Source organism: Pogonomyrmex barbatus, unplaced genomic scaffold (genome assembly GCF_055798465.1).
Source record: "Pogonomyrmex barbatus isolate J1 unplaced genomic scaffold, ASM5579846v1 scaffold5, whole genome shotgun sequence".
Classification (NCBI taxonomy): Eukaryota; Metazoa; Arthropoda; class Insecta; order Hymenoptera; family Formicidae; genus Pogonomyrmex; species Pogonomyrmex barbatus.
Window position 1 is genome coordinate 11,457,668 of NW_028297149.1, and position 11,768 is coordinate 11,469,435.

Here is an 11,768-nt window from a genome sequence, read left to right on the forward strand (position 1 = left end):
TAAAAATTGCATTTATTAATTTCCACATCATGTGTAATTTATTTTCAGCCTATGGTTCATTGCGTATCAAGCAGCGAACCGGATTCGGGTGACGCGCAGATGGCGTCGGAGGATTGGAGAATGCAGAGTATCGCCACCAAGGAGATTACGTTAAATCAACCGAGTCTGCACGGAAAGACCTATGTGGAATCGACAGTGACAACTGGGATCCAGGTTGGTACCCACGTAGAGCAGGTCAACCGTCATCTAACTGTAATAGACATGCACCAGCCGGCCGATACGACACACCCAGAAAACACATACGCTGACTCACAGGAGCATATGGACACATCATCACCAAATCATTCCATTAATTCAGACACAATGGACCACTCCGTGGAAGATCAACTAAGTGTCAGTAAAGCAATGACGGACGTTTCCTATTCGGAGATCGAGGTCAATCCGTTGCCAATCATAGGTCACGGTCATTACCAGCCAATCCTTTATCATGACCAGCACTATGTCCCCAATGCGAATGTTTATCGACAGCAAGCCTTAGTGCCAGATCATGCTCATTACACTATGTTGCCGCAAATTAACGGCAAATTTGATAATAAATCGTGCATCGATAGCAATCGCGTTGATACACAAATTGTGCAACATATTATGGAACAAGACGAAATGGAGCAAAATTCCGAAGAGAAATCATTAGAACGACCAAATGCCGGGATTTCTTATTGTCCGCAGAATGTCGGCTACCCGCAAAAATTTGTCGACATCGAACCGTCTGGCTTGTATCCGCATTTGTATAATTACAGATCTGATCCTAATGGCATTGCTGTTGTTAATTACACACCTAATAAGCAAGCCTACATTAATCCATATCTTTACAATCAATTCGTATATGCGCAAGAAGACGATGACGCTGACGAGAGTGACTCATCGTCGGATGAATAGTTGCAGCTTTCTTTTCGCGTGGGGCTATAAAATTAATTTGTAAATTGAATTGGAACCGATATCAGTGGCATTATTAGGTTGCGATCGGTTTATAGTACTCGATAATATTAAGTTTTTGTAATTAGTTTGTATTTAATAATTTTGACATCCGCGCTGTGGCGTGAGAGCGCATACGCTGGTTTATTCGTAGCGTTATTATTTAAATCATACATTATTGCAATAATGTAATTGTATCATTAATCGTGTGATCGGATTAATCAAGAAATTATCCCTTTTTATATAAACAACGAAAAAAATAAATTTTTGCTGAAAATATCCTTCTGATAAAAGTTATATGATTCTGAACATATTCCTGGTGAAAAATTACCTTGCAACATAAGCATGCGTAAGAGTTTGAGTTTGTCTCTTTTGGTATCATTATCGTTTGCATGTATCAAATGAATCAAATTTGTCGCGTGAGTCCTGCATTAAAAGCATCGGAGACAACGATGGCGATATAACTTTCAAATTTTCCTCTTCTTTAAATTTTATTCGTCTTTTTTTATTTTTCTATATTGAAATTAAAATTTTGCAAAATGCACTTGTCTCCTATGCTCGCTCGGGAGAAACCGTAAAATTCTTGTAGATCATGAAACGGGATTTAAAAGAGAACAAGATAATACATCGGCACTGAATGATAAACTGAAATGATATTAGCATGCGATTGGTAGGCTTGTGCCTGAGTTGATCGAGTTGTATTTGACAGATCTATACGTCAGAGACGTTGAAGCAAGCCGAAGGTGTGGTGAGCACGGTGAGGTGCGAGGGCAGGGAGCATGCCCTCGGCCGCGGAATCAAGCGAAAGCTGGACTCCATCCATTCCATGCATTCTACTCTGCATGAAGACCAAGATGGTCAGTATTGTATAGTACTCTTAGATGTTAATCGTATACAAGTAGACCTGCTTAGTAGCAAAACTATTCTGCGAAGAAACTTTTGTAACGATGAGAAAGAAGTAGCATGAAGGTTTTCTATTTGTTTTTGATAAAACAATATGCTGAATTAATATTTTCATGAGATATGCGAGATATTTATTTGTAAACTTTACTTTGTGATTTAATGGCAAATGTTATACTATAAACATCAACTATTTTGAGAGATGTTTCGTAAAAGAGTTTCTTTGCCAGGATGTTTTTTATTAGTTGCTGTTTATGACAACGAGAAATATGAATCATCAATCATTGTTTTGCTAATTCATTTGTACTAATTTCCGCAAAAGAAAGATGGTGGTTCCCGTTACTCTTTGTCGTTAAATAATTATCGTATGAATGCGTTACTATTAAGAGTGCTTCACAAACTACAGCTCTGCCTTCATTAGAATCTGTAATTTAAAGATATTGCACAGAAATCATTACATTATTTCACTTCGCTGCTTTGATCAAAAATCATGTATGCCATCATTTTGCCTGCCCTAATAGTTACTTTTATTTTTATTAGTTTATTGCCTTTTATGCATGCTTGCATGAAGCATAAGCTTGCCGTATCGCAGTTGCTTTGGTAAAAGCCTTCTTTCGCAATATTTGGAATCTTGCGCAAGAGTGGACTAAAAAGGATCGCTTTCTTCATATCAAAATTTTAAGCCAGAAGAATGCACCATTTTGAGCAGTCAGAATTGAATTCTCCGATTCAGTCTATGATAACGACTTATTCGTTATAACATCGCATTATTAATCATGTTAAAAAGGAGTCGAAGAGAGCAGGTAAGTGACATCAGCACTAAAAAAGAAGAGACCTTTTGTTCATCATGAGTCTCCCACGAGTCGCTTACGAAAATGAAGAAATAACTTCTCACGTTTGTAAATAATGTTTTCGATGATTCTTTTTTTTTTTTTGCGTTTACTAATTGGCTGTCAGGTTTGTTAATACCATTATCCTCGCAATTACACATTCTCAAGGGGCTTGAATCATTCGTTCATTTCGGAAGGGGTGTGGCTCACTACCGTGTGTTATTTCGACGTACCTTGTACATATACACCCTCATATTTTGCGTACAGCATGTGCATATTTCCGAAGATGGAGGTTTTTTTCTAAATTATCTCGCAGCATTCGAGAAATGAATGTTCGGTTACAATATAAATGAAACAAGTCAGGTAATCAACAATAATGAAGTATAAAGTTGGATTACACGAATGGAACAATCCAAATTATTCAATTGTAATTCAAATGTAATCATATTTCAAATTGAATGGATTTTATAAGATATAAATTCTTTTTATACCCAGTATAAAGTATCAGTGAATTAAGAATAATAGAACTTATAATTTATTAACGATATGAAAATCTGGTTCGCATAAAAATTTAATTGCTCGAACGATATACGTGCAAACACGCGAAAAAAAAAAAAAAAAATTGGTGAAAGTAGGTACGAGAAGAAAGGGAATTTATATAAAATCAACAACATTCATTCGGCAAAATCATTGCATGTGTTCGAACCATTCTGATATTTCATTCTGCCTTTAATCTCGCCTGATACCACCATTGAATGAAGCTACTAATCATTTTTAACGAGCACACACATGCGAGCAAGAAGCACATTGTTACAGTACTACTGAACAAGTAGGTGAACCATCAGTTTCAAACATCGATACGCACCACAAGCATACCGGAACGTTTTGCTGTTATGCGTTGCACATTTTAATCGAGATCGATACAGACGTATGAGATGGAAATTACGCGGGTGTCACGCGCCACATTTACATTCATAATTTTGTACAGTAAAATTTAAGTCATTTGCGACAAAATTTCTGAATCTGATCATTTCGGTAAACTCACAAATAATCCTGCCAAATAAATTTATATAATAAACGTTGTGGTTTAAGATTTTAAAATACATTGCATTTATATAAAACTCACGATGCTACACGTAATAATATAAAACGTCTTTCCACAAATGTATCAGATTTTTTTTTAATTAAATTATTTTTGTTACCCTGAATTAATGTAATCGTGGCGATAGAAGAGAAACATAATTTGTTTTTAATAAGGGATATATTATTATTAATTAATTAACTTCCATGCTAATTTCCCATCTAATATGTCTGTAAAAAAACTTTTTTTTTTTTTTTTCGGAGATGGGCTTTCTTTATGTTACCTCTTTTTCAATCTCACGGAAATGAGAGATCATAAAAGTCTGAAAAACACCGTGCCTTCTTTGGAACCCCCAGTAGCCGAGACAAGGGACGTAGAGGACGGGAACCAATGGAAACTGATGGTCGGTGATCTAGTGTGGGGCGCAGCAAGAGGAAGTCCGGCCTGGCCGGGGAAAATCGAGTCTTTGGGCCCCCCGGGTACTATGACAGTTTGGGTTCGGTGGTACGGGGGCGGGGGCGGTCGCACCCAAGTCGATGTCAAGGCCCTCAAGTCTCTCTCCGAAGGCCTCGAGGCGCACCATCGCGCCCGTAAAAAGTTTAGGAAGTGAGTCAGCCACCCCGACAGGGATGAACTATCGAAAGATGAGAGCCTCTTAGAGACGTCTCGCGTTAATGCAAAATTGTTCGAAAATCGAGGGGGAAGTAGAATGGGAGATGCTTGAGTATCCCTATATTATCTTCTCTTTTCTACGTCCGGCATTTGATCGGATAGGAAACTGTGACATAGGCACGTTAACTTACTTTCTTATTTAGTGTTAATAAATGTTACAAAATGGACAATTGCACAAAATGTCGCTTTTCTGGGGCTGTGTAAGATGCACGTGATGTCATATGAATCTTAATTTACTATGTTTAATTAAATATAATAATATAATTATATATCTCTTTAAAGGAATAAATAAATGAATGAATAAATGCTATATGAAATAGAACTCTATAAGTTTAATTAAAAAATGGACAAAACAAAAAATGAATTGCTCACTTTTTCATCGCGTTATATCGCGATGGAAGTGAGAGGCAGGTTTACGAACATATTTCAAAGAATCTCATAATAATGAATTCATTTCTAATGGCAAATCTCTTCACTAGAGAGTTCTTATTTTCGTAATCGTATGGCATTTATAAACAAACCAACAGCCAATTAAATCTATCCCGCATAGCTTGTTGCATAGCTGCGGTTCAATATTCTTCCTGTTAACTTGCCAAAAGGATCCTGTTACTTTTATGTGCTGGACATTACTATATTAAGTGGTTTGACTTCAATCTCAGCCATCTTTCTTCTCATTCCCCTTTCTTTTTATCTATATTAAATATGTAGCTTTGACTTTGAACACATGACGACAGGAAATCGAGTAGATAAATGTTAAAAATATCTCTAATACGTAAATTTTTTTTAAAGAAAAAAGAAATATAGTTTCTTCTATGTGTAATTAATTTACGCGATTTTTTTCTTGGCAAGAGAGAGTATCACGTACATTAATTATTGTCTGGCTATTTATATTGCCTGATAATCGATTATTGATGCTTGAAAAACTTATTATTAGTCGCGATTATTCAGCTTTTAGATTATGAGTGATTTCTTATTCTGATCGATTGAATCGCACACGCGGTCGCTGATGATTATCTGTACTAACTGCACGATTTTCTCGTTCCTCCCCTATTTTTCTAGAAGTCGTAAATTGAATATGCAATTGGAAAACGCGATACAAGAGGCGATGGCGGAACTGGACAAGATGACAGAAGCCTCCAGCGAGCGGAAAGATATGAAAAAGTCGGCGAAGGTGACGTCGTTGCCGGCAACCAGTTCGAAGGGCATCAATGGCGCCGGCAGATCGGAGGCTAAGCGATCGAAGAGGGCCGTGACTATCGTGGACCATGCCAAAGCCGAACAGAAACAATGCCGGTGATCCGTCTCGATCACGATTGTTTAGCGAAACGTCCGCGAAGTCGACAACTTTCGCCTGTCGTAAACCGCGAAGTATCGATGATCTTCGCGCAGAAATGTAATTAGCCCAACCCAGTTTCAGTTTAATAAATTATTAATAATGAAACTATACGAATTACACGTTCCATAAATTATACCGATACATTTCCGTTGCTTCAATCAACAATTATTAATCGCGACCGTAGCGGTTGTAATGCGGGCACAATTTAGCGCAGCTGTGAAACGAATTCTGTTACGCGCGTATAATGAATTTAACACGAATGAATGAAAATCCGAATCGAACCCGGCGCAGAAATACACGATGCTACGATATTACGTTAGAACGATACGAATGATATAAATTTAGAGAATTATTTTAAACGTGACACGTACCAAATCTGAATCGCCGTGACTTGCTGCATCCGAACAGTCGGTGTCATTTCCTGGTGTCATCGCGAGGGTTTTCGAACAAAAGATTGTACAATTTTACTCCTACATGTTAAAATTGCTTCTCGTAGCTTAATCAATACGCTTTGGGACGTGTTCCGATAATGGAACGTCTCTAATAATAATCAAAAGAATTGTCTATAATTTACCGAGTCGAAGAAAAAATTTTCGATTTCTTGGATGCAGAAGCGACGGCCATGTGGCATTAGACATACAGCTGTATTAGAACAGTCTTACGATACTGGCAAGCATTTATCCTTTCTGTAAATTTATCGATAAATAATCGTATTGCCTAATCGTAGCATCTGCTGCAACATCGTTGGCATATTCTGTTTATAAATAACGTCCGTCGTTTTTAACAGAGAGAAACGGTCAGACGTGTAAAATTACAATTGCAAACCATCAATAGCGATCGGAAAAATGTTATAAAACATATGACGGCCGATTCAGCAAAAATAGGCCTACAGCATGCATTCTTAAATTATTTACCCTAACACACGTGTATGTAACCACAGAAAGTAAGTAGAAAGCCGACAGCTTCTCACAGAGACATTCTCGAATTGGTAGAAGGAGATCACGATTGAACACACAGGCAAATAATTCGTCATACGATTATTTATTCGACGAAACGCTCGTCTACCGATTCTTTTGGAACGGAGGTAACGCAAAGAGCGGCGTTTAGAAACGCAAACTTTCTATAACGATGTATATTAAAATCATCTCCCGATTACCGCGCGCGGTTTTTACAATTTACACGTGCGATTGGGAGGCGTGGATGTTCCCTGAAAATATGTGTATTCGCCCACGTATTTCGGGCGGTTTCGTAAGCAAACGTGTATAGTATTTTAAAAAGATATTTTTGCGAACGAACCTTCATTACACTATCCGTAGAGAATAATGCATTTTTTTAGAAGGCTATACACAATGTACGGATCATTGTTTTACCATGACGACGTCGTGCTGCAGACTCGTTGAACCATTTTAAACTCACACGCGTCCGCAGGACGCTTTTGATCTGCGCGATCATTTTTTTTAAACGATGTTCCTCGAACGATGTAAACCCGGAACACGCTGCGACTGAATAATTCACGGGTCGATTTAGTATATACAGTAGCGAAGCGAATCGGAAACCGTTGTAAAGTTCGGCATCCGATATTTTTAACGAGTAACGACACGAGCGATTGGTCTTTTAATGACGTTTTAATTCAGATCTTTTTCATAATGTACGACACACTTTGAGATTTCATAGATCGTTTTGAAAAATTACATAGTGTTAATTAGGTGAATTTAAACGAAACGAAATTTCGAGGTGTAAGAAATTGAAATACCTTAGAACTAGAATTTCTCGAAGAGAATGGCTCTACATTCGTCTACGTTTCGCCCTGTAAATCTTGTAATTACGTAATTCAATTGCACGATGCCGCGATCGCGATTTGGCAACTATATTTCTCTAAAGTGCATATACGAATGTGGAATTTGATTTTAATTTCAAGAACGATAGTTTATTAATGAACAGCGAATTCGAAGGTTAAAAATCTCGAATCTACGTTTACACAACATCGAGATAGTTCCGACGCGTTTCGGAAAAAAACGTACGACAGACAATAAAGAAGATGCAAGTATCAAAAAAGATCGCGCGATTCTTGATTTACGTTTTCCATGATTCACGACCTGGATTTTTCTTTGAAGAAAATGCGTTAATTGTCGCGTGCATCCTGATCGTTGTTGAGAAACTTTGTTGTTAAATGCACCGGCTGCGTAATAACTTAACTATACGGGTCCGCGTACAGATTTTTTAGTGTTATATTACGGTTGTAAATATGTCAACTACGATGATAACACCGTCATGATAACGAATAACTCGGTTGTAAGGCAGGCCAACATCTGAAGCAATTAGATTATATACGAATAAATCATCGTTCGCAGAAATGTGTACGCGACGAGTCTGTAAGCGAATATTTGCGCTTCTGAGATTAAAATGGAACTACTCTTATATCAAAAAGATAACTGCTTGATGTCGCCATATATCTGCGGGAAATCACAGACCATTCACGAGGAGGGTTTACTGCAGGCAAAGTCTTGTCAAAACTACGTACGTTTTCTGTCTTTTCGTGAAGCGGAAAGTTGCCTGAGTCATATCTTTTACTTTGTGACGCATATATAATCAGATCTTGGAAAAGAGAGACTATCAGAAAATATTTTTCAACGTGTACACTTACAAAGCTTAAATATAGAAAATATCCATCTTTGCTATATCTTTTCTGTGCGATTTAAGATATGCGTTCTACGATATGCGACACGACGATTACATAACACACGAGGAGCATAATTAATTGAATTTTTCCACGTAATCATGACTTAGGCCACTTTCATAAATATCGTAGACGATGTAAAGCTCGTGGAAAATTTTACAAACGGTTTTCCCAACTGCGCGTCTTTACTTAAGGACACTTATATCAAAATAAATCAAAAGCTCGCGATATCACATATTATACTTGCTAAGTTTCACAAACAAAAAAAAAAAAATCTTCGACAGAGGAGAATCGCTTCCCGTGACACGGTTCGTAGCATTTCATCATGACCAAGATACGTTGCGACGCAACGTTCCATTTGATGAATGGCGAAAAACATATCACCGGCCGCGAATGACAATTTTCTTCGAAATCCGCACGTTTTCGGCGAAGCATGCTACGCGAAAATGAAGAACGAACAATAAAAGATAATAAGGAGAATTTAAGAATACGCGAATGGCTGGCATCGCTGTAACACACACACACACACACACACACACACACACACACACACACACACACACACACACACATTCTTATACATTCTCACATACACACATACACAACGGGACCGTTTAAAATTAAGATGTTTCTAATTTCATCCGATCTTTCCTTCGTCTCGAATAACCCATAGTTGAATAATCGAGGACCGCTTTTACAAAATTCAATGATTAATAAGACCAGTAATAAAATTTTTTAAATTTTTGCATCACTGTTTTGTAATCTTTTCAACAACATAGTCGTTTCTTGCGACATCATTTTTTTTTTTTTTTTTTTTTTAATAACACATGATATATTTCGGCCATCAACAAATATTTTACAATTGTTTCTCTTACAAATGCACGTTTGCGAAAGAAGATGACAAATGTATACGTATGTATCGAAAAATTTGTAATTTCGTGAATGTGTTGATTTTTGCAAAAACGGTTCTGGCAATTCGGCCTGGATCTTTGCTAGTTCTTTCTTCTTTGGGATCGATATGAACCAGTTTGCTGAGAGCACTTTCTCCTCGCTCTCTCGGACGTGCAACGCGAGAATGACTGTAGTTTAAAAACCAGTGAAAAAAACTTACCTCAGTGACATATGCGCAAGAATCAAATGTCTTAAAAAGAGAAAAGAATCGAGAATATATACTGTAGAGAGTGCCGATGTCCTTTGTATATTTTCCATGAATATTGTAAATAGATATACATATATATATGCGCCTTATTGATAATCACGCCGTGCGATGAACGGTCGGTGGGCACGATTGTCTAATGCTAAACGCGAATGTCGGCGGACGGTATCGGAAAAAAAAAAAAAAGAAAAAGGTACACGAGCTGTCGAGCGAACGATGTCGGGCGTGTGTATGATAATGCACCTCCATCAACGAAAAGCGAAAATTGTGGCTTCTAATTATTTGACGTGTCGGTAACGGAAAGTGAGAAGAAATATTTATAGGGCTATTTTATAAGAACATTCTTTACGGGTCGTTAGCATGATATAAGTAGAGAGTACGTTTAAAATATGTACATGCCACATTTTTATACAACATGAAAGTAAAATGGGTGTGAGGTGGCTCTTAATGTCTACGACATATATGTTCCACGCGTACAGTTACAGTCTTGTCTTCAACGCGCTCTTTCAGTTTTAATTTCTCGCGTCGCGAAGAGATTGTATTTCGGTCAAAAAAAAAAAAAAAAAAAAAATAAAAAGAGAGAATCAAATGATAGATCGTTCATGGGTAAACTTCTTCCTCGATGGCTCAGTCAGCTCGACACCGTAAGTTTAACGAAAGGCCTACATTGTCGGAATTCCCATGCACGTTGCGTCGCGTCGACTGGACGAGATGATTTTGTTGAAATAACGAGAAATTATTACGGCATTTAGCATAAGGAAATACGGTTGACGATTTAATCGGACAGACGATTATTAGGCGCGCGCGGCGAATCTTTTGGAGAATTATATACCGATAGTTATTAGAAGCGTGAGTAAAATTCACGAGATTTTCGGCAGATATTTATTGCTATTATTATTTATCAAAAGTAGAGAGTATTTACGGAGCGGTTTCGTTCGCTTGTTGTGTTTTAAGAGAGATATAACGAAAGAAAAAAAAAAAAAGTGCGAGCGTGCGGGCCATTTTTATCCCCCTGTAACGGAATGTACAGTGTGGCGTGAGGCGCGCGCAAAAGGTGTATATGACGGAGGAGGGTGCATGCGCGAAGAAACCGTGACAGAAACGAAGGGGCAAACGCGAAGAACGGAATCCTGTTAGCGAACGAATGCGATTACAAGCGGCACCAAAAAGGAGGAGAGGAGACTGGACGGTTTTTCTGTTTAGTAGGGACACACAAACGAGACTTATCGTGATCGCATTACCAATTTAGGAGAGACACGACCGAATGCACTTTCGATGTATAATATAAATATTATTGCAAATAATATAGCTATATACGTATTATATCAATTATCAGTGGTATTACACAATAAGAGATGATAATTTTATATTTACGAGGAGAAGAATGAATGAACGTATGAATGAATCGCTTATGAGAGAGAAAGAGAGAGAGTGAGAGAGAGAGAGAGAGAGAGGGGGAGAGAGATCGTTAAATCTAAATGAGTGTAATATACATATGTACGACGAAACTTCCCCTCCCCCCCCCCGCCCCGAATTTTCCTCCCCTATTCCCCCCCCCGCACCCGAATTCCATGCTAGGACGAATTAGCTAAAAAGGCTACCCTATTTAACACTTGGCATAATATTTATATATAAATATAAATATATAAATATGAATATATATAAATATATAAATATAAATATAAATACATATATATATACATACATGAGAGATAGAACACAAAGTAAAAAAAAAAAAAGGATAGTCTCGGGAAGAGCAATATTTGCCGGACCCGAGAAAAAGTATGAAGCTATGTGATCCACTACTATTAGTAGCTTTTAGCTGTAAAGACTTATACTTTATTTTGTAAATTTTGTTTATACAATGTTTGATCGTTCACGCATAATACTATTGTATGTGAAACTAAGTTAATAAATCATTAACATGTGAAGTGTTGAATCTTGTGTAGTCCATTTCGCCGATAACTTGCGTAAATAAATTCTTTCTCCTTTTTTCTTAATTCAAAAATGATTATTTACACTTTGCGAATTGTTGATTATGCATTAATAAACATTTTTATGCGATTGATCTATGAATAGGTTAATTAAATCTCTTCTATCTATTCTAAAATTCTTAACTTAATAATTTTTTCCTGCTCAGTTTT

The 11,768-nt window shown here is 37.3% G+C and overlaps 1 protein-coding gene across 6 annotated transcripts in view; it reads left to right on the top strand.

Moving 5' to 3' along the window:
* Positions 1 to 11,563, top strand: part of LOC105431558 (uncharacterized) — a 206,345-nt gene extending 194,782 nt beyond the window's left edge. For 2 of the 6 annotated variants that reach the window (XM_089081946.1, XM_089081948.1), the window contains 4 exons: positions 49 to 213; positions 1,682 to 1,829; positions 4,140 to 4,389; positions 5,515 to 11,563. In XM_089081946.1, the coding sequence (XP_088938072.1) occupies positions 49 to 213; positions 1,682 to 1,829; positions 4,140 to 4,389; positions 5,515 to 5,752 (801 nt within the window). In that variant the 3' untranslated portion in view covers positions 5,753 to 11,563. Of the gene's footprint in view, positions 1 to 48; positions 1,250 to 1,681; positions 1,830 to 4,139; positions 4,390 to 5,514 lie in introns of those variants that run through there. The other 4 variants (XM_089081944.1, XM_089081945.1, XM_089081947.1 and 1 more) reach the window with 3 other exon arrangements.
* Positions 11,564 to 11,768: the final 205 nt, after the last annotated feature.